Source organism: Microtus oregoni, unplaced genomic scaffold, assembly GCF_018167655.1.
Source record: "Microtus oregoni isolate MIOR12 unplaced genomic scaffold, Mior012 000028F_ref0000031, whole genome shotgun sequence".
Taxonomy (NCBI): Eukaryota; Metazoa; Chordata; class Mammalia; order Rodentia; family Cricetidae; genus Microtus; species Microtus oregoni.
This window is the reverse complement of record NW_024543087.1, coordinates 8,447,813-8,471,634: the sequence shown is the minus strand read 5'-3', so window position 1 is coordinate 8,471,634 and position 23,822 is coordinate 8,447,813. Positions and strand designations below refer to the sequence as shown.

At 45.2% G+C, this 23,822-nt stretch overlaps 1 protein-coding gene across 1 annotated transcript in view; it reads left to right on the top strand.

Moving 5' to 3' along the window:
- Window positions 1-20,446, top strand: part of Gadl1 (glutamate decarboxylase like 1) — a 183,460-nt gene extending 163,014 nt beyond the window's left edge. Inside the window, exon 15 of the mRNA XM_041677511.1 lies at window positions 20,273-20,446. Coding sequence (XP_041533445.1) covers window positions 20,273-20,446 — 174 coding nt within the window. The remainder of the gene's footprint in view (window positions 1-20,272) is intronic.
- Window positions 20,447-23,822: the final 3,376 nt, after the last annotated feature.

The following is a 23,822-nucleotide window of genomic DNA, read 5'->3' as shown; positions in this document are numbered from 1 at the left end:
TAGAAAATTTCTACGTTTAGCTTTATAAACTAATATATATTATAAAAGTTAAAATGTAGAAAACTTCAAATACATGATAAGCAGGAGCCACATTAAGCAATATAACAAGCTAAATGCATGTTGCACAGAAACTGATCTTTTAAACGATGGAGCTAGGGATCTAAACACACCTTTTGTGGAAGGATATTTGAACTGAAGGAATAAATGCCAGAGGGAGAAAATATTATTATGTGCAGGACATGTGATGTACATTGAAATGGCCTCCCCTCTCTTGCTCAGTCCTCGAGTGATTTCTCTCCTCTTGCTTGCAGCCAGAGATGGGGTCTTTGCAATGTGCTTAACACTTCACAAAGTCACTTTGTTGTACCCAGGAGAGGCACAGGAGAGCAGCGCTCAGTGAAGGTCGGATTTGTGGAGAGCGGCTGGACCCAGCAGGGACGCCCTACAGGACAGGCAGGCCATGCCTTCTAAGGCCCATGCCCACAATGCATCAAACTAGAGGCAGGCCAGGGGGCAGATGTTTCTAGTTACAAAGGCTTCAGAGCTTCAGAAGCTGCAGCCTATTGATTTGAAGAATTTGGACCCTCCCTATACACACACACACACACACACACACACAAACAAAACCAAAAAACAACTAAAACTGCAGTAACCTTTGCATTAGAATGTTCTGCTCAGTAGGACAAACCAGAGTTACTTGGGTTGCTCACCTGAGGAGACTGAAGTTGGTGTGGCCTTAAGTCACTTCCTAGCCCATAGAAGAAAACACTGTCTGTTTTATGGGTCAAAGCAATCTTTTATTTTTAAAAAGGAAGTTGATTTGAGAAGGTGATTATTAAGATGCATCCTTTACACATCTGAAACTACCTAACATTAATAATTTCATACACACAAAAATGGAGTACTGAGAAGTGGTTAGAGTTGGGGACAGTGCGAGTCCCAGTTCCTAGCTGGTTACAAGGTCCCCCAGCACACCTATAGGACTGATAGCTCGGTAGTCATGTATTTGAGAATTTAAGAAATAATTGTCCCATAGGCTTAAATAGAAAAAGCACTGCTTTTGAAGACGGGGTCTCACTATGCAGCATGGACATTGCTATGTAGACCAAGCTGGACTTGAACTCACAGAGATCCACTTGCCTCTGTCTGCCAAGTGGGTGCCGGTGTGAAAGGTGTGCTTTACACCACTGCAACCTGCAAGTTTGATTGTTTTAGATTGCTTTAGCGTGTCACTGACATCTCCCAATATTAGCAAACAGCCCTTTGGCCCCCAGCATTTTGCACATACACACGACTCTACTAAAAGAGAGGAGATATTTTTCTAGAACATTCTTTCTGCCATTTTCCACTCTTGTCTCCACGCTATGCTGTATACTTCAAGGACCATTTTCTTCTAGCTCTCAGATCCTTAAGGGGAGCAGATTATGAAGGATAAAGCATGGAATGGCCACTTCTGCCTCCCCCAGATTGGTTTTCTGGAAGACAGGGGAATTGGTTGGTTTAGAAAAGTCAGTGATGTCCAGTTTCATCCATATGTCCAAGGTCATCTTAAATTCACATTAGTAGGTAATTGTTGTCAAGTGTGGTGGAGCTTACCTCTGATCGTAGCACTCAGAAATCTGAGGCAGGAGGATTGCTATGAGTTTAAAACCAGCTTGAACTGCCAGATGGATCTTGTGGCTAGCATGCACTTTGTAAGCAGCAGAGAGGCAGAGGCAGGCCCTGCAGTGTCAGGAATAAAAGCGAGGCTTTTCTCTCGAGCCTTCCCAGGTTGGTGTTTGGTTTCCGTTTTGTCACAGGGGAAGGAAGAAAACCTTTGGGACAGTCCTAAAGTTATCCACGGAAATCTAATGATCATTTCTCTTGTGCTCTGTGAAACCCTTGAGTGGGGGCTGTTTTTAGCTGTGAGAAAATACTACAAAGGCTGTTGAAGAAAATGAGAGGTTATTTTGGCTCACAGTTTGAGGCTATAGCCCCTGATGGCAGGAGAGACAGGCAGCAGGAGCTCAGGGTTCTGATCACACTGCACCCCAGTCAGGGAGCAGAGAGAGATGCATGTTGGTACTCAGCTCATGAAGTCTGGTAACCCAGGCCATGGAATGGTGACACCCACATGATCCCCCCCCCCGTAGTAATAAGAGCGGCGGGGCTGCGTCCCCAGCGCCCCGGCCGCCTGCTAGCTTATGCCTCGAAATAATTACATGGACACTGTATTCTTTTAAACACTGCTTGGCCCATTAGCTCTAGCCCTTACTGGCTAATTCTGATATCCCGATCAACCCATCTCTAATAAATTGTGTGTCACCGGTCTTACCGGGAAAGATTCAGCATGTCTGATCTGGCAGCTTGCTTCATCGTGTGCATCTGCCTCAGAGAGCAGAGCTATCGCGTCTGCCCGGGAGAGGGGAGCATGGCTTCTCTGAGCTCACTTCTTCTTCCTCCCAGCATTCTGTTCTGTTTACTCCACCCACCCATGTTCTCACCTATCAGGGCAAGCAGTTTCTTTACTTAATTAACCAATGACCTTCCTCCATCACCCCCCTTCCAGTTAACTCAATGCCCTCCTGTACACACTTACAGGTTTGTTGCCATGGTGATTCTAAGTCTCAAGGAGATAGCCCAAGGTTCACCACCCAGTGACTCCTTAGGCAAGCAGTGAGAAGTCTCCCTGGTATTGTGATGCAATAGCCTTAGGTGTCTGGCGGTCTTTGCAGGTGCCCTGTCCCCTCAGCGCCCCTGTCATCCCTATGCAAACAACCATCATTGAATCTTTTATTTATTTATTTTTAACAAATTTTAACACCATCCCTTTCTAGTCACTCTATGGGAACAGAGGACACCAAAATGAGTGTGTGTGTGTGTGTGTCTGTGTGTGTGTTTGGGGGTGGAAGAAGGAAACAAGACTTCGCTTTATTGACTTTTACATCTGTGTCAAAGCACGAATCAAAAATCGGTGCCAAGGTTTCCACAGGCCTTTCCTCCAAAACCTGAACTCAGGGAATGGTGAGGCCATGGGGGACGCACCAGCACCACAGAAATCTAATCATTTTTCCTCAGAGTCCTTGAGACACAGCTTCAGTAGAGAGCACATGGGGAAGCTTTCCAGTAAACCTGTCAGGCATTCTCTCAAACTGCCTCTCTTTAAATCGCTGTCTTAGACTGTCTTCTGCAGACCTCCAGTCAGTCGGGGGCTTTAGGGATTGTGTTTGATGCCCTCAGTTTGCTTATGAAGGGGTTCCTTGATTCTTTGTCTCGATGCAGACTTCTTTTTTAATTTGCAACAGCTAATTACTAATGTCAACACACCACATATGCACAAAGTGGGTCAAATGCTTTCCCACAACTCCCAATCACGTATAAAATAATATGACACCCTAATGATTACCAGCCCCATTGGCCATAATGGTCACTGTAAATGAAAAGCGAGTGTGATAAATTGGACAAATGGATTAGTAATTTTTGAAGATTTGTTTTATTTATGTGTGTGTATGCATGTGTGTGTGCGTGTGCGTGTGTGTGTGTGTGCGTGTGTGTACACATAGATACCCAGAGAGACTGGAGGGTGTAAGATGCCCTAGAACTGGAGTGAGAGGAGCTTGTGAGGAGCCTGGCTGGGTGCTGGGAGCTGAACTCAGGTCCTCTGGAAGAGCAGTAGGTGCTCTTTCCATCTTGGAACCATCTCTCCAGCCCTAAATTTGTAATGTTTGAGTGACATTAAAAATAAACTAGTTCATATGGATTTCAGTCATCGTGAAACCATGGGATGATTATACATACCTGTGTGTATGTATGTGGTGTGCTGATATTAAAAATCCATTTTAACAGTTGCAATTAAAGACTGGCTGGCTGCGTTCCTGCCCAGCTCCCACACTGCTAGCTTTATACCCAAAATAACAACACTCAAATTGTATTCTTTTAAACACTGCTTGGCCCATTAGCTCTAGCCTCTTACTGGCTAATTCTCACATCTTGATTAACCCATTTCTAATAATCTGTGTAGCACCATGAGGTGATGGTTTACCAGGAAGGATCTTAACCTGCGTCCATCTTGGAGAGGAGAGCTATATAGCGTCTGTCTGAGGCGTCTGCCTCAATGCCTTCTTCCCAGCATTCTGTTCTGTCTACTCCACCCACCTATGTTCTGACCTATCAGGCCAAGCAGTTTCTTTATTAATTAACCAATGAAAGCAACAGATAGACAGATGACCCTCCTCTATCAACTGGCTATGGAGAGAAAGCGATGGGAAGGAGAAATGGATGCTCACTTAAGAGGCCCTTGCAGCCTCTGGAAACATCAGTTGGTATTAACACCATGTGGATGATGACATTTCACACATATTCTTCTGTGGGGGTAGCAGAAGCCCACAGCGAAGCATGCCTACTTTTCCATCCCATCCACCACTGAAGCCTCTGTAAGATGAGGGGGTGGGGTTGAACACAGGGTTCAGCAGTTAAGAGTGAGTACTGCTCTTACAGAGGACCCATGTCTCAGGCAGCTCACTCCAGCTCCTGGGGATCCAGTGCCCTCTACTGGACTCCACAGGCACTGCACTCAGTACAAGCCTACACACTCACATATACACAATGAAAATGTGAAAATAATTTTTTAAATACACAGTGTACTAATGGTCCAACTGAGGATACTTTCCAAAGTGAAGTGGATGCTGTAGCCATGATTGCAGACTGACACATAAATCAGGGCTCCCTGGGCAAAGCAGCTCTAATTAGGTATTCTTTTGGCTGCACATTTAAGCCTCCACCCTCCCGGTCACCAACGTATGTCAGAGCAGAGGTGAGAGGAGTGTTATGGGAAAAGAAATATGGGGTGGGAGTTACTTGCAAGTCCTAGATTTGAACCAGAAATAGAGTAAGTTTCCTATAAGACAGAGCGGTGTCAAATTGTGTCAAACCCTGTCTACAACACAACAGTCGCCCACTGGAATGGCGATTGTTTTTCTCATTGCTGTGACCAAATGTGACGAACGGAAACTGACCATCAGGGGAGGGATTGTGAGAGTAGAGTCCCCTGTGGAGGGGAAAGAATGACAGAGGCCCGGAAGGAGAGCATGATGGATGCTCACTGCTGGCTTTCTCCTGTCCTTTCATCGAGACCAGGAACTCAGCCCACGAGGTGCTGCTACCCACGTTCAGGCTGAGTCTTCCCTCAGCGAATCGCTTTGGGAAATGCCCTCACCGGTGTGCTTCCTAGGTGACTCTAACTCCAGTCAGGTTGACAATAAAGATTAGCAGTGTCACCAAATGGTCCTAACCATTGTCCCGGTTCTCCCCTGCACTGTATTCTTCACTGGTGACGTTTAATCACCTTTTATATCTTAGTGGCTGTCACATGGTTTTAGTCTTTCTCCTGGGCAGTGACGTGCTGATCGCATTCACCCTGCATTGGGGTTCTCTGAGTCAGGTGCCTAGGTGAAGCTCAGGAGAATGGATCGCTGAACAAGCTATTCCTTCCCAGGTGCTTCCCTAGCAGACTTGGAATTTGTGGCCAATCTTCACTCTCTGTTATTTTAAGGACCATAAAGACATATAAGGAAAGTGTCATTGAGATGTCAGTACACTCTCTCACTACTGAGTTCAGAGTGTTTCTGTTGACCTGAAATGCTGACTTTTAGAAGAAATGCCCCAAGATTTGCTTATTGCTAAAAGTAAGCAAGAAGTAGGAAGTGTGTGACTGAATTAACGATAACTAGTTAGCCACTGGCCAAAGAAAGAAGTATGGGAGACACCAGCTTTCTCTCAGCCTTCTGAACAGAGCAAGAAAGATCAAAGGGTAGCAAGAAACCAACGCTTCCTGGACTGGTTGAGACTCTGAGACCCATGGATCCTTGATTGCTCCATGCGAAAGACATGAGAAGTGAAATTAAAAAGTTCTGACTGGGGACGGATAGCTGGAGAGAGGGTTCAGTCAGTAAGATGCTCCACTTGCAAGCGTGAGAACCTGACTGATTCCCCACACCCCACTTCCAAACAGCCAGGCACACTGTGACTCTGGTTAGCTACAGGGTGGGGGAGGGGGAGAGCAGAAGATCCCTGAAGCTCAAGGGCCAGCCATCCTCGCCCATCTGCCTAGCTCCAGGTGAGAGAACTTGTCTCAAAAAGTATGGCTGGATGGTGGTGGCGTACACCTTTAATCCCAGCACTTAGGAGGCAGAGGCAGGTAGATCTCTGTGAGTTCGAGGCCAGCCTGGTCTACAGAGCGAGTTCCAGGACAGCCAAGAAAACCCTGTATTGAAAAACAAAAGTATGCCTCTTGAGGACTGGCACCTTCGGTTGGCCTTTTGGTGTTGACTGGGGTCAGTTACTCAGAGAGGTGGAATGCTAGGCTACCGGGAAAAGAAGAAAGCAAGTTTGACACAGAAAGTGAGGTGGGGCTGCTTGCTGTTGGAGACTGTTTGTTTCAAAATCAGAATGATTGAAGGTAAACTAGGCAGAAAATACTGAGGGCCAGCTCTGGTAAAGTCACCGCAGTATTGAGTTTGGGAGATTTATTCTTTTGCTTTTTTCTTTCACTGTGAGAATTCGATGCAGTTCAGGGAGAGCACAAACCCAGACTCAGGGAGATGACATTGGAAGTTGGGGTGAGAGGTTCAACAGTTAAAGGAATGAGCGACTCGGCTTATATAGAAAAAAATCAAAATGGAATCGCTGGGCTCTATTCGGCTCTCCTCCCAGGTTAAAATTTCAGCTGCCGCCGTGAGTTATTAAACAGTGTTGTTTTTATCGAGTGCCCTTTGAGTGCAGAACGCTGCAAAGTAGGCGCTGTATTGCGGTCTAGACAAATTTTAATTTTGTGCTAGCCAGGACCTCTTACACACCGACCACTCTGCTGAAGAACACCATGTTCGGCAGATGCTTACCTCAAAATCCCTGCACCCCAGTACCCGGTTTCTCAGGCCCTTGGGTGCCATTTGTGTCACAGGGCAGATTTTCCTGTGGGAAGAAATTATGGCTCTACTAACTCCGATCTGAGAGAATCCGGTCCAAGCGCACTAAGGCAGGAAGAGGCAGGTAGGACAGTGAGGTGAATCTGGTCTGTGCTAAAGCCATTGTGCTTAGTGACTCCTTTGTAACTGAAAAAGCCACAGGGCTGGGGAGGTGGAAATGGCTCAGTCAGTGAAGCTCTTGTTGAACGAGCAAGCATGAAGATCTTCATTTAGAACCCAGTTAGAAGCTGGGGAAGTTGCCTGTGCCTGGAATCCTGGTGCTGTGATTGGTGAATCTACAGAAGCTGGCAGGCCCCGCCTGGCTCACGTGTAGAATTCCAGACCAATGAGAGACCCCGTCTCACGCACGCATGCACATGCGTCTCCCACCATCCTCTTTGATAGAACAGTACTAGGGCCCGAAGCTGGTACCTTGCAAGTCCTGTAACCGTGCTCTCTGCCAATAGAGTCACATTTTATTACTGGGCTGCTTATTTAATTGTGTGTTTGTTTTAGACAAGGTCTCCCAGAGTTGCCCACTCAGGCCTTGAACTCACTCAATGGCCCAGGCTAACTTTGACCTTGCGACCCTCCTGCCTCAGCCCCCTGAGTAGTTGTGACGATGGGTAGGCACCATCAAGTCAGACTTGTCCTTATCTCCAGAACTAGTTAAAATAGTCCCAAGGGACGCATGAAACAATTCTATCAGGACTGGGTGGCATTTTTCTCTACATCTCTGCACTTCCCTCAATTCTTCACTAGATGGCGTTCCAAATCAACCCATGGCCTCTGTGCCAATGTTTTGGTCCAGGGGAAGGTAGCCAGACACAACTGTCTCTCCGAGACTTCCCTTCCCCAACTCTTTTTGATGCCTCCAGATGAGCAATGAGGTCCGCATGTTGCTGAGTATTTGATAGGCCGTCCTTGTAAATATTTTTGAAGTGGCTCTTGACGGGAAGCATTTTAAAATCTTAGAATGGTTCTGTGTGATTGGCAGGAAGTTTGGAGAGGCCCATCATTAGTGACCCCAGGCACCTAGCTGGTGCCGTGAATCAGGAACAGATTCACTCAGACTCCATAATGGAGACAGTCAGTTCCAACTGCAGGCCACCGTCGTGACAAGGGTGAAATTCAGAGTTTAGGTAGAAAGGACAAATAGGTGAGAAAGGAAAATATAAAGCAGAATGAATTTGGGACTGGGCAGATGTCTCAGTGACGATCTTGCAAAGCACCAGCACCTGTTTCAGGGGCCCACAGCTGCCTGCATCTCCAGCTCCAGGGCGAGCTAACGCCCTCTTCTGGCCTCTGAGGTCACCTGTACTCATGTAGCCTGTATATACACACAGAGGCACGAATGCACATAAATCTTTTTTAAAAGAGATAAATTCATGGAAATGATTAAACCCTGAACTTCGTTTGAATATTTTGTCCACATTTCATGTCTAGGACCTTCCTTTCAAGGCAACTGATGATATAATTTTTTAAAGATACCCACACATTCAACTGATTCAGAAAATATAACAGAGGCTGTCTTTTCAGAAGAAATTGGATTTGAAGATTTTTTGCAAAAAAAAAAATGTACAAAGAGGTGTCTGAATTGATGTGACTTCATCACTAGCTAAAACGAATAAGAGTGTGTGCTTCCAATTCAAGTCAACTCCACATTTCTCTTCCTCTCTCCTCCCCTTTTTTCTTTCTTATTCAGACAGCTGGACACATCATCATTTTGACACGTCTGTACATAATTGGTTCATTGATGTCAGTAGTCAAGGAGACAGTTTGTGTGTGTGTGTGTGTGTGTGTGTGTCTGACTATGTACCCCTGTGTGTGTTTGTCTCTCTGTGTCTGTGTGTGTGTCTGACTATGTGTCTGTGTGTTTGTATGTCTGTGTGTCTCTGTTTCTGTCTGACTGTACATTTGTGTGTATCTCTGTATGATTGTGTGTGAGTGTGTGTCTTTGTGTGTGTATGTGTGTCTGTCTATGTGTGTGTGTTTGTGTGTGTGTGTGTGTGTGTGTGTGTGTGAGAGAGAGAGAGAGAGAGAGAGAGAGAGAGAGAGAGAGATGTGCTTGAGGTCGAGAGGCTTATCCATGTAAAGATGTTTCACACCATCTGAGAGTTTGGGTGCAAAAATCCTAGAGGGAGCATGGCTTGCTTATGGCTGTGGTCTATCTGTCATCATAAAACAAAACAAAACAAAACAAAAAAACAAAGCTGGATTTGGACTGATTTAACCCAAAGCCTGCTTGCCATGTGATTCAGTTAATTCAGCCCTGCGGTGATGAGCCCCAGCTGAGGGGCAAGACAAACTCAGGTATGAGTGGCACCTGCTGCACACACAGTTGTTCCAGAACGCAGGTCATGAGCACGCCACCACAACACGCTAATGAGGACTGACGAGTGGGATTCTTTCTGACCAGAATGTCTCAGGACTCTGCTGTCTTTCTGTGTTCAAACTCATCTTATTCCAGTGGTCTGGAGAGATGGCTCAGTGGTTAAGAGCAGTGCTTACTGCTCTTTGAGAGAACCCAAGTTCAGACCCCAGCACCCACATTGGTTGGCTCACAACTCAGGCTCTAGGGCACCCAGTACCCTCTGCTGGCCTCTGCAGACACTTGCACACACATGGTATATACACACATGCGCGCAGGGACACGTGAATAAATCTTGTTAAAAATCGTATACTGTTTCATTTCCACTCCCCTGCACTGAGGGCCACTAAGCACTAAAAAGCACAGCACTGCATTTACAGACAATGCTTCGGATAATACAATAAATTTTGCTCATTTCCCCAACCGTTTTGGTGCTGGTTTTCGTCCTTACACCACACCGGGGCCGCTGCTTCTATTTTTTGGCATAGGAAGCATGATGGGCAGGGCTTGGAATCCATCTCTGATGAGGGAAGAGTAGAAAAAAGGAGATGCTACTTCACACACAAAGTGTCTACCCCCCTGTTTCTTCACTGTCCACAGATGAGCCTCTGGCTGTTTCCCATGAGCCTCGGGAATGCATTGATGGTGGAAATCTTCTGTCTACTTGCTTTTCATAGTTAATATGGGGGTTCACATACTTAGATCAATTTGCTGAAAAGAATTTCCAGATTCAAGGTCTTAGGGATTGCAGGATTCAGGGCTTTCAATGACTAGGTTCCGAAGTCAAGACATTCATGCCTTTTCCACGGAACAACAACGCTACCTGTACACATTCCAGGAATACGTCCCAGGAGAATCTGAGGCCTGGCTCCAATGATGCTTCTCAAACCCTGTTGTTGGTGGATTAATGAGTGTCGTCATTGCTCAGTCCCTTTGTGTTTAAGTATATAAAAGCCTCTGTCACCTCCGTGTGGCCTTAACTACTCTACAAATGATACCTGCTATAATAACCGCTGTTCCGTTGCTGTCATAAAACACCACGATCTAAAGCAACTTACAGAACTAGACTTTGGTTTATGCTTCCAAAGAGCGAGCCCATGACAGCTCTGAGGGAGGTGTGGCCAGGGGAAGGAGTGAGAAATCGCATCTCCATCTGCACACGGGAAGGGGAAGCAGAGATAGAGAACAGGATGTGGGGCCAGGCGGTAAAACCTCAACTCCTACCTTCAGTGACATACTCCCTCTAGCAAGACTGCACTTCCTAAACAGTCCTTTACCACCTCCACATAGCGCCACCAACTGGGCACAGTTTACAAATACAGTGGGGACGTTCTTATTCAAGCCAGAGCACCTTCTCTGTGTGGCGGAACTGGGTCCCTATGAGCTGACTAGCATATGTTGCTGAAGGTGACATCCCCAATTCAGTCCAGATCATTACTGGAGTAGTGTTCACACCTACAGTAAGGTCGAATGAGAGATTTGGTAAAGCATCATGTCATTCAGGGAAAGGATGCCGTTCTTAGAGACTTAGGTCATTTCTTTCCCCAAGAGGGCAAGATGTGGGGACGGCATCTCAGCATTTTGGAGCGAGTACCACCTCAAGTGCTTTGTCCCAGCCGTGGGACGCTGACTACCGTAGCTACTGGACACATTTGTGCCTGATTATTCAAGAGAGAAGACATTCAAGAGAATGCAGAGCAACGTATCAGTTCACGGCTTGGGAGAAGAAGGTGAAGACGCCTGTCAGTCACAAGACTGATCACCATATAATGCAGGAGTCTCTTCATGCGGCAGGGAACACTCAAGTCTTATTTGCTAACCTCTGTCCACGTGGGACAAAGCTGGGATGCACCATTTTAAGTATTTCACAAACTGGTGCAGAACACACCAATTTTCTACCATTCAAAATATAAAGAGGATTTCCTTAATCACTTCTCCACACTATTTTCTGAAATAAAGTCTCTTGTGGAGGCTGGAGATCTCCAATTTAGCTAGGTTGGCTAGCCAGAAAGCCTCAGGGAACCTCCTGCCTCTGCTTCCCAGCACTGGGAGGGATCCTCCTGCCTCTGCCTCCCCAGAACTAGGAGGGATCCTCCTGCCTCTGCCTCCCCAGCACTGGGAGGGATCCCCCTGCCTCTGCCTTCCCAGCACTGAGATTATAAGCTCACTCCCCCAGTCCCACCTCTATGGAGGTCCATGGGGACTGAACCCAGGGCCTCTCGCTTTAGCAGCGAGCATCCATCTCTCACGGCTCTACAGTCAGAGGTTCTCTCTCTCCCTCTCCTCTCTGCCTGGGCTGTCCTCCTGTGTTTCATTCCAGCCACCCAGTCTCACCCCCCTCTGCCACATGCTTCTCTATCGCCTTCTAGAGTGAGGACCTAAAACTTGTGAATGATCCACCCAGGGGTAAACTCGGGCCGGCGATGGTTTTTCCATTTTACTCCAATCCGTGTGCTATGCCAAGACACGTCTGTTGTTTCATGTTTCCGCGTTCTATTTGCTGTGGTTGTAAAATAGAAACTAAAATCCCCTGATCTGCTGCCTAGTAATATAAGTTTCAATTTCCCTTGGAAAGAAAAAACCCGACTCCTTTGTGAGCCCAGAGATGAAAGCGGCCTGTTAAATGCAGATACGCCTGACCCAGCGTCCTGGAGGTCAGCGAAGCAGGAGGAGGCATGAAAGGTGCTCTCCCAAACTGGGTCAGAGATGTGTTAAAAGATGAGAGGGTTATTTCATGAATCTTTACAATAATCCACTCTCCCAGGTTGAAGCAATTTCTGTAGTGTTTTGGGGGCCCTGTCTGGAGAGATGGATCAGCCAGCCTGTGCCGCATATGGCGTCCCACCCAGGTTCCATTTTTTAGGGCTCCATTTGGTAGAATCCATTATTTTAGAAGCCAAGTAAAAAGCAGTCCTTCAAGTGTAATTTTCATCATTTTTTCCTGCCTGTCTCTGAATGCATTTAAACAATATAATCTGAAATTGTGTTTCCCACTTCCGCAGGTAAAGAAAGGATGTGAACTTTAGAAATTCTGACTTAAAACAAATCTGTTCTGTGACCTTCAACCCTGACAGGAGGCAGAGGGGTCACCTGCAGTACCCACTGAGGTCTGGGGTGACATGTTGGAGTAACATATGTTGACTGTGAAACCCTTCCTTCCACATGAGATCAGTGGCAAATGAGAAACCCTGTAGTGTCAGCTGAAGTTAATGTGCCTCTGATCCACGCAGGGGTGGTGGGAGACACTGTGTAATTGTGGGTCTGTGAAACGGAAGAGCAGTGGCTGAATGCCGTTCAGAATTCTGCCGTCATCAATACACAAAGCTGAGGACGGAAAGCATTTCCTACCTGGAGAGTAAGAGCCAGAGGCAAGAAACTGGCAGCCCTTTACTCCACATGACTTCATTATGATAATTTAAAAATGTATATATTACATATTATTATGATAAATAATATATATTATTATATAACTAAGAGCTAACTTACAGAAAAAGATAGTACTTGAAGCTCGAAATTGTAACACTTTTATACAAATAAAATCTGAACTTAATGTTCCAGGTGCAATTTGTTTCATATGTTATCGATTGTAGTCATTTTTATTTTAAAAAATTTTATCACATTTACTTAAGTGTTTGTGTGTGTGTGAGTGCATCTGTGTTGGAGGAGGGGGCCGTTTGTTTGTTCCCAGCTGCTTAGCCCCGAAATAATCACACAGAAACTGTATTAATTAAATCACTGCTTGGCCCATTAGCTCTAACTTCTTATTGGCTAACTCTTACGTATTAATTTAACCCATTCCTATTAATCTGTGTATCACCACATGGCTGTGGCTTACCGGCTAAAGTTTGGGCGTCCGCCTCTGACCAGGCTACATGGCTTCTCTCTGACTCTGCTTCCTTTCTCCCAGCATTCCGTTTAGTTTTCCCCAAAGCAGTTCCTTTATTAACCAATGATATTCACAGCACACAGAGGGAAATCCCACATCACATATGTGTGTCCACAGTTGCCACAATGCATGTGTGGAATTCAGAGGACATCTTGCAGCAGTTTGTTCTCCTGATGTACCCTGTTGGTTCCTGGGATTGAACTCAGGTCAGCAGGCTTGGTATCAGGCAGGATTTCCTGGGAGCTGCTTCCCTTAAGGGTTGCCATTTTTAATGGTTGTTTTCTGCTCTATACTGTGTGGGTCAGGAATTTGGAAAGAAGCAACTTAAGGAAAGAGTTTACTTTAGCTCATGGTCTAAGGGTGTCATCTAAATGGCCGCAGGTTTATTCCTAAGTACTAGGCAAAGACATTTATTTAAGGCCCCAAAGAGCCTTGTTTGCTGTTAGAAGCTTGTTGGCATGGAATAAATCAGTCACCAAAATCTCAGCACATGGTTACTTCATGCCTAGTGATGAGTGCGTGTACCATTCTCAAAGAAAGTTGCCCTGAGATAATCTGTGATAGTCAGCATCTTCATCTTCCTTAGCACGCTCCTCAAATGGTCCTTCCATCCCCAAGTTTTGCTTGCTTCCCTGGAGGATGAGCCGAGGGCTCTATGCATCTAAGGCAAGCATCTGGCCACTGGGCTACATCTCTAGCTCTACAGGTGAGGTTTGAGTGCTGTCCTTGTGTGGCTATCCATTGTGTCACTTGGCCACTTACTGTATCAGGCATCAATTCAGGGAGGAAAGCCCTTGTCTCTGCTGAGATAGCCAAGGGAAGGATGCAGAGATACTGGACCATCACCTCACAGGATCCAGAAAGAAATGGGAATGGGTTCTTGTTTGCTCACTCTTCAAAGATGCCATCTTTTTCAAGTGGTCATTTTAAGAATCCTCGAGAAACATGAAAACCGTTTTCAACTCTCAGCTTCCCACTTATGCTGACCCTTAAATTTTGTTATTTTCTCTGGTCCACAGCAAGGTTAGTGACTCATGGGGAAAACAGGAAGGACTCACAGGTGTCAGGGCATCACCACTGACACGTGGTGCTGATCAAAGACACCTTAACATTTGAGGCAACAGGATTCCTCCATGGGCTGGGTTATTTCAAGCCTTATGGGTTATTCAATATCCATGATCTTGGGGACACTAAATGCAAGGAGCACTCCATGGTCATTGCAGCAATCTTAAATGGTTTGACGTGTTCTCTCTCTCTGTATCTCTCTCTCTGTCTTTCTCTCTCTGTCTCCCTCTGTTCCCTCTGTCTTTCTCTCTGTGTGTCTCTCTCTCCTCTCTCTCTCTCTCTCTCTCTCTCTCTCTTCTCTCTCTCCCTGTCTCTGTCTCTCTGTCTTTCTCTCTGTATGATTGTTTGTAATAAGAGGTCAACATTGGATGTATTCCCACACTTTATTTTTCGAGGAGTATTCTCTTTCCAAATGTGGAGCTCATCAAATTTACAATGCCAGTCTGCTACCCAAAATGCAGGGATCCCCTTGTCTCTGCCTCCCACGTCCTGAAATTGTAGGCACCCCACCACAGTTGGTTTATACGTGGGTGCTGGGATCTGATCTGGGGTCCTCGTGGTGTTTTGTAATATGCACTTCACCATCCCGCCCCCCCAGCCCCCTGACATGCTTTCTCAAGCCCCTGTGCCATTGCTTCTACCTCTGCTGGAATTTACTGAGCTAGGCCTCACTTCTTGGTGCACAGAGGAAATCTCTGAATGTGGGCGGAAATGTGGGTGCTATTAGCTCAACTGGCTGCCGGGACAAAATGGAGTATTAAGCTTTGCTTTATAGAGGGTGCAGGATGTTTATTGTGTCCATTCTTCAGCTAAAGCTTTTGGTTCAGTTTGCTTTGTTTTTATGACTGTTCATTTTGGCTGGCCTCAGATATATGGCTGATATTAGGTTTATTGGAACATCTGCCGTGGTTGCCTCTGTGATGTAAACACCACCAGTGAAGCTAGTCGCCTCTTTCAGTCACCAAGGCCCTAAACTCCTCATTTTGATACCTGCTCTTGTGTCGTCTTTTTCTAACTTGTGTTAGAAAAATCGTGAATGGGGTAGTTTTTTGAAATGGAGGCACAATTTATTTTGACTTCAGATGTTCTCTAGAGAGAAATTAGGCTAAAAATATTCATAGTTGAAAAGGGTGTGTCTAGGGAAATGTAGCCATTTCTTCATGTTCTGCCAAGCTGAAACCATCTTTTAGATGCATGTGATTTCATGGGCGACAGATCACCAATTTTATATCATTTAAGCTTGAGAGACTTACAGAGATCTATTTCAACTCTAAATTATGGGACAGGGCTATCAGGGCAAGTGCACTGTGCAAAGGAGTAAGACAAGTAAAAAATTAAAGCAAGTGAGATCCTAAGATGTGGACAGAAAATACATTGAAAGGAGAAAATTGCCTCTTCGAGCATTCAAAATGAAAACACTCATTGTTTTCTGGGGCATGTTTAAATGTTTTGAATACTTCATCAAGTTTTACCATTAACAAACAACTTGGCTAACTTCTCCAAAGGTCATCGGTTTTGAAAGTTTTTCTTGTGGAAAATTGACATAAGCAATCCAGGAAGAGAAGAGTTCATCCCCACCCCCTGCTCTCCTAGGATTCCATTTCCGGCCACAATGCCCTTCCCTCATCATCTACCTTGCTGCTGCCTCTGCAAACACCCCAGCAAGAAGACCTTTCTATTCCTTGATTCCCAAAAGAACACTGGAGTTCCCTTGTGAGTTTGCAGACCACCAGACGTTATCTCTCCAAGTCTAAGCACAGGTGCTCTGAAGGGGTCTGAAGCCAGGTGACCTGCAGCTTTAAAACACCTGTAGGAAACACCAGCCTTGCTCCTCAAGCTCCGTGTGATAGCAAGATACATGGCAGACTGCAGGGGAGCTGGGGAAACTTAGAGACAATTTAGAACTTGGGCTTCGTGATCATGTCTTCAACCCCCAGAAATAGCTTCTTCACCCACAAAGCAGACCTGTATTCTGGATAGTTGTGAAAACACAGACCTTTCTAGAAAACCTTAGAAAGTCATTTCTATCCATTCTAAATTTCCAGCGGTGTGGCTCTGCTGTGAAACACCGTTAAGGTGATCAATGACAGCTCAACTTTCTGAAGGAACAAATACGTTTGCATTGTCCAGGCTGGAAGAAAAGTTGGAGTCTGAATGAAAGATTGTGTAGTCACGGCATGCATGAGGCGTGAGATCCCGTGTCTAAACAGACTAAGGAGCAAAGGCTGTCGTCTTACGAATGGTGGGATGCAGCTGATGCTTAGGGAGAAGGAATCAGTCAGAAGCTGTGGTTTTCTCACACTTCTGAAGATTCAGAAGGACAAAAAGGCAGGGGGAGGGTGGGGCGAGGGACCAGGTGCAAATTAAAATTGACTTAAAGCATATTAATTTAAAGAAATGAGTGATATAGTTCATAATGGGAGTGTCTAACAGATTCTGAGCTCAATGACCTGATTTTTGTATAGTTTGTCACATAAGTAACAATGTGACAAAATATTATCAGACATTGTAGGGAGGGTGTAGTGGCAATGCCCCATACCCCTGATGTCTGACTTTGCCTGTGGAAGACACACATATATGTATGTATGTATGTATGTATGTATGTATGTATGTATATGTGTGTGGATGGATGCACATATATACAAAAGATATGCACATATATACAAAAGATATGTAAAGTTTTTTTAAATGCCCAGGCAAAGCATTATAGGGCAAAACAAACAAAACAAAACAAACAAAAATACCCAACAATTTCCAAAAACCTCATTGAGTCCATTTTGGGTTGGTCCTCTACTGCTGGGCATGGAGCCTGGCCTTCCATATGGTTTGTGTGGTCGGTGAGACTCCTTTAGAGAAAGCAGTATTTCCACTGTGAGAGGGTGTTGACTGTAACTTAGTTTAAGACCTATTTCATTTTTAAATCTTTGTATTTGTGTCTTCTATGAATTAGTGTGCAGGAATCCACAGGGGTCAGAAGATGACATCAGATCTCCCTGGAACTGGAAGTCCAGGAGGTTGTGAGCAGCCATGCGGGTGTTGGGAACTGAACCTGGATCCTCCGTAAGGGCACTAAGCATCCTTAACTGTTGAGCCACCTCTCCAGGCCTCTTGTTTTGATTTTTTTGAGACAGGATCTCATGTAGCCTAGGTAAGCCTTGCATTCTAGATCCTTCCCCCTCCATGAGTGTTGAGATTACAGGTGTGCCCCCACTCCACCCAGGGATGTATATCTGTGTTAGTATAAAGTATGGACACATTTTCAAAACACTGTAATTTCCTGACATGACTATTGATCTCCATCCAAGGCAGAGGTGCTGCTAGGCCACTTGCTTCTCAAATGGCTACACTTGGTCAGGGAGAGTCATTTTATCTTGTGCTCCCTTCTGTATAAACACCTCTTGCTAAATACGCAGCGCTACCAAGTGTTACAGACGACAAACAGAATGCTGTTGAAATGACCTAGTCGTTACGGGAAGGAAATTTAAGAGGGGAAACAGAAATCCTATGGAAACACGGAGAGGAAGCTGTGCAATGAAATAGAAATGTCAGGATCTTCCTCCACTTAAGATTCAGGAACCAAGCGCACTGAGGCACAGGGAAAGAATTTGATTTACAATTTGAAGGAAACGCAGCGGTAAAATAATTGAGAGCCGGAAAGCAATCTTAGCTTTGCCAAATTGCTTTTCCCCATGCACGCTCCATTTAGGCGCGGGACTCGTGTACTTACGTTTAGTTTGCGCATATTTCCTTTCCCCTGTGAATATTCCATCCTGCCAGATTAGGCCTGTTTCTCTGCCGTTGCCAGCCGAAAGACAATATCAAAATTGCCTGGTATCAGAGTTTGCCTTGCAGCCTGATAAACAAAACATGCTTGGTGTTTTTTAAGTACAGAGGTGTTAATCCGACAGAGAAACGAGCCTGGTCTTTACAGTAAAAACATGGGTTCTTTCAAGTTAGTCTGAAATGAGTGTTGCAAAGCACAAAGAACTGGCAAAATATTTGTTAACAGTAATAATTACTACCATTACCGTGATGATTTGAGCTAGAGATTTACCAGGTTGTGGCTTTGGGGCTCCTCTGGACTTTCTTAGCTACTCGGTGTTTTTAAACAGAGGAGGCCTTTCCTATGTGCATAGCAGTGACTTCTTTGGGGAATCATTTTAGTAAATTCCCTGCTGTAGTCTGTCAAACCCCAGCTCGGCTCCTTCTCTGAGACTAGCGATGTTTTATTACTTCTTTGTAATCTCAGAGAACCAGTAACAAACTTGAATTTAGGAAGTTTCTGTCTCTACGGGAGTTTTTGCCTTGCGGAAACTTGTATACTTTTGTGCCAGACACAAGAGTGGGATTTGAAGCTTCCAGCACATCTTTTTATTAAAAACATATCCTCTTCTGTGTGCAGTTTGTGGCATTAGGAAGCATTTCTGGGGCTGACAAGCTGCCTCAGTAGGTGAAGGTGCTTGCGGCCAGGCCTGGCAACCTCGGTTGGTTAGTGGGTGGGGGGGTGGGGGGGACACTGACTCTTAGAAATTGTCCTCTGACCTCCATACATGTGGTAGTGGCATGCACCCCACAAATAAATAAATATAATGTGAAAAAGGTTAAAGCAAACTTACTTCTGGTTTGCTTATAAACCATGGCAGCCTGACAGATCATTTTGATAACAGCTTCACTGAGCCTTGGGAGTGTCATAAGCCAGTGTGAAGTCCCAAATGCTCTTCATAGGTGGAGCAGGAAATGCCCTTTTTGAGAGAAGAACTGGAAGCACTGAAAGTGAGCAGGGCACAAACATGCAAATGGGGCTGAAGCCCAGAGCATGCCTGATTTAAATTAAAAATGGGCGGAGCCAGAGCTGGTTCTGTGCTGTGGAACTGGAAGCGCATTTGTACACTTATATACATTTTTGATGGGGAAAGCCTTGTTAATCAATAATCTTTAGGAGGTGGGTCTTAGTTAAGGCGTGGCCTTGCTGGGACCCAGGGTGAAAGGTGTGCACCTCCCTGTGCGGGCTCTCTGCGCCTTTTCTTAAAGGACATTGCTGTGCTTGGATTTCTTGTTTCCTGTTTCATGAGTTTTCCCCTTATAATAAATAAAATATAATTGTTTTATCCTTAGCCAGCCTGGTTATTTCAACACATTTTATTTTCTCATCTTTGATGGAAAGGGTTTTTGTTTTATTTTCTTGTCCTTAGATTGAGGATTTTCAAATGCTTAAAATCTTAAGATTTCTCTTAAAGAGAGGAATGATAGCTCAAGGACCCATTATCATTCTATAAACTAGGCTTACCAGGAATCATCTAGGGCATTCAAGCCATGTGCACCTATAACCCTACCACTAGGGGGCAGAGACAGATCCTGAGAACTCATTGGCCAGCCAGAGTAGCTGAAATGGCAAGTTTCGGGTTCAGTAAGGGACCCCATGTCCTACGTAGCTTCAACTGTCAACTTGACATAGCCTAGAGCCACTTGAGAAGGGTGTCTCAACAGAGCGACTCCCCATATCATATTGAATTTACCTGTGGAAGAGTGTCCTGGCTAATTGATGTAGGAGGTCCCAGCCCACTGTTAGCAACAACATTCCCTGGGCTGTATAAGAAAGGGACAGCAAACACAGCAAACAATGTCCCTCCATGGTTTCTGCTTCACGTCCCTGCCCTGACATCTTTTGATGCTGGACTGTAATATATAAAATGAAGTGAACTCCTTCCTACCCTAAATTGTTTTTTTTTTATAGCAGTGTTTAATCCCAGCAACAGACGGAACTCGAAGACTCTCATGTGCCTGACTTCCTCCTCTGTAAATAGACATGCCTCCAGCAGCTCCTCGTGGTATCATAAAGGCGAGCTAACACAGCCCAGCCACTTGACTTGGTGTACAAATGCTGTACACTCTCAACGAGTTATTATTGTGTCAGACTCGAGGACAAAACTGAGGTCCACACCGATTGACTAAAGGTCGGTTGACATGCTCTGATCGTTGGTTTTATCTGTGTCTTCTTCCCCCTTGCAGGTGGCCCCAGCCATTAAGGAGAAAATGATGAAGAAGGGAAGTCTCATGCTGGGCTACCAGCCCCACCGAGGGAAGGTCAACTTCTTCCGCCAAGTGGTCATCAGCCCTCAAGTGAGCCGGGAAGACATGGACTTCCTGCTGGATGAGATCGACAGCCTGGGGAGGGATATGTAGCCAGGGCTTCCATTCCCCCAGAGACACCACTCCTGTCCTGGGGAGGGACACAGATCCAGAGCATCTGGATACACCCTAGGTAGATGACAACTGTTCTGGTGAGATTAGCAAACATTCCCACTCCCACCAGAAAGCCAAAATGCTACGCGAATACTCCTAAGGGTTCTTTGGCTGCCTGCTGCTACTGGCTGTAGAATGGAGAAAGCAGAAGCAATAAAAAGTTATTCCCTCAAATGTCATCCCTGGAAACTACCCTAAGGAGGCTCTAGGCAGTGCCTGTGGATGGATATTGGATAGTTGGCTCTTCCTGTTTATTAAAGAACCTAGAAACACACAGTGTGGAGCCTACAGCAGCAAGCCTCACAATGCGGCCCCTGTGCCACCGCAAAAACATCACCAAGGAACTTACTAAAACCTCACACTCCCCAGCCTCGCCCCACACCATCCAAATCGGCAACTCTGGCTCTAGCATCCCAAGTTTTAATAAACACAAGTGGTGAGCCTTTTGCACAGTAAAATCTGAGAAACGATGGTCCAGGGAAAACCTTGGGTGGTGCTTTGCCAGAAAAAGCCAGGCTTTGAAAAATACAACTGTTGTGTTTGTACCACAAATGTTCAGGGTGCCTGAAACATGGCAAACACTCTTTCTCTCTCTCTCTCTCTCTCTCTCTCTCTCTCTCTCTCTCTCTCACACACACACACACACACACACACACACACACACACACACATTGACTGTGCAAGATTTTTACTGCCTAAAACTGTATTTTTTATTTGGGCTGAATTTTTTTTCCCAAGGAGTGAAAATGAATCATTATCTATCCTAATTTATCTGAGCTAGAGATCGGGGTAAAAACCAAATACTTTGTAGTGTGCCTTCTTGATCAGTGATAAATGAACACTGATCTATTTTTCCAAATATGTCATTGGGTAGAAACAAACACTGCACGTCTGTGTGGGTCTCTGACCCTCTTCTAGACTTGGGAATGCAGTTTTTATCTTCGCTCTCAGCTTTGTAGGGGTAGAATAAGTTACCATAAGTGAAGTCCGAGGCAACAGCATTCTCTTTCCCAAACTCTGACTTGTCACTGGGACATTTTTGGTGGTCTCTCTTGGTGGAGACTCTAGCATCGGAGACCGTCGCATGGGAGTACTTCATTTTTCATGGGCATAGATGATTGTAGCTTTCTCTCCAACCATCGTCTGAGATTTCTTTCTAGAGGGTTCTCTTTGACTAAGAAATGGACAGGATTCAGGGATGAGGGTGTAGAATGAAGGCTGTGTGGTGAGTGCTGTCCAGGTGTTGGATTGATGAACACCACCTCATCCTGTATCTCTAACTCACGCCATTTAAATGTTGAGAAACTGATGTGTACTGTGTAGTGCCTGCTGAGCCTCTTCACTGTAGAGTACGTGGTCTTGCCGCTAGCTCCATTCATCAAGGGCTTCTACTCTTCATTTTCTGAACTACTTCAAACTCCCTGGTGATGGCAGCTATCCGTGCATGACTTGATTCTTGTTACCTTTTAAAAACTGCCTACCTAAAATGCTCCTAAAACTGATGTCTGAAATAAACTGTATTTCGTGAAATAAAAAGCCATGTTAGCACTGTGTGTGATTGGCAGTTCTTTCTCTGTCAGTTCTTTTTCGACAGGTGATATCAATACATTTTTAAGAAGTGAACTAGATTCAACTGGAAATTTAGCTTACCAGTGGAAGACACTAGAAATGGTCTGTCTTATTCAACACCTAAAAAATTTGGAAAAGAATGTTTAGCAAGTTATGGGTTTGTTGTTTGGTCATTTTTTTCCTACTAGGCAATCATGGGAAACTGAATAGCCATAGCTCAGGTCCCACTGAGCCATTGATGAGATGTGGTAGTTTTTTTGATTGATGGAAAATACCACTGGGATCAGATAGTTTACAATCCCATTATTTTTGTGTGTTTCTTGAAATATTCTGCTAATACTATCAATCAGGTATTTGGCTCGATGGTTATAAGAATAATCATTTGGGAGGATAGGGTGACAGCTCACTCAGTAAAACATTTGCCTTAGAAACATGAAGACCCAAGTCAGATCCCTCAGAACTCACAAAGAAAAAAGGCTGGGTGTGGTGATCTGCCCATATCATCTGGCCCTGGACAGACAGGGACAGTCAGGTCCCTGAGCTAGCCAGCCTCATCTACTGGACACTTAGTCTCAAACAACATAAAATAGATAAAGAAACAAAACAACAGATAAATAAATAAATATGTGATAAATAAAATCATGCTAAACTAAAACATGCACAAGGATAGAATAGATGAACTTGCTTTTAAAGTCTTCATTCTAGAAGAGACAGAGAATTGCCAAAGAAGCATACAAGTCAAGTAGTGGCGGGGCAAAGACAATTACCCAAGTGTCAAACTGCTGAGAAGGGAGAAAGAGGCTTTGTTAAAGCATCCTTTCAATGCTGCCTTTAAATGAGCTGAGTGGCTGTGGGCTTTGTCACCTTAACTCATTGACAGTTGCCAGACCCTTCCTGTTGTCGAGCTGCCTCGGGGAAGAGAAGGATCAGCTGAGCAATCCCTCTTAGGACAAGCTGGACTGATCACAGCAATCAGGCTGTCTTCACTGGGCGGCATACACGCTATCTCCCAGGTGTGAGGGCCACTATTAGTGAACCTGCAGCACCTCCTCCACAGACTGTGCTCCAGCCCTGACGGCTGCAGGCGACTTGTATGCTGACCCGTGATGACCCTGTTAACCCTGCAGCTTTTCAACTTTCTAACTTTTGGAGGTTGTACATTCCCCAGTGACCCAATAGAAAGCTCAGGACTGGTGTCATTTGAGGCCAGTGACAGGTCCTTCTGTGCCAGTCCTTTCACTGATGGAACTGGAAACAGTTGTGATTGGTGCAAATTACAGTCTTACATTTGCATGTCATGCCCAGTCCTTGGCTGTTTGGCTTATTTTACCAGCCAGCCAAGAAACATCCCTCTGTGCTGCCCCCCTGCTCCTCCCAGGATGGCTTTATTACCTACTTAGGATCTTTATCATGTCTTCACCAGGGTGACTGTTGCTGCAATGAAACACTATGACCAAAAGCAAAATGGGGAGGAAAGGCTTATTTGGCTTACACTTCCACATTGTAGGTCATCATTGAAGGAAGTCAGGACAGGAACTCACACAGGGCAGGAACCTGGAGGCAGGAGCTGATGCAGAGGTCGTGGAAGAGTGCTGCTTACTGGCTTGTTCGTCATGACTTGATTGTCTTGTTTTTTTTTTTTTTAACCTAACACCACCAGACAAAGTATGACATCATCTACAATGGGCTGAAGGGGTGAGAATGGGGAGGATGGCAGGCATGTAGAGACAGTGAGAGAAGGGGTGGG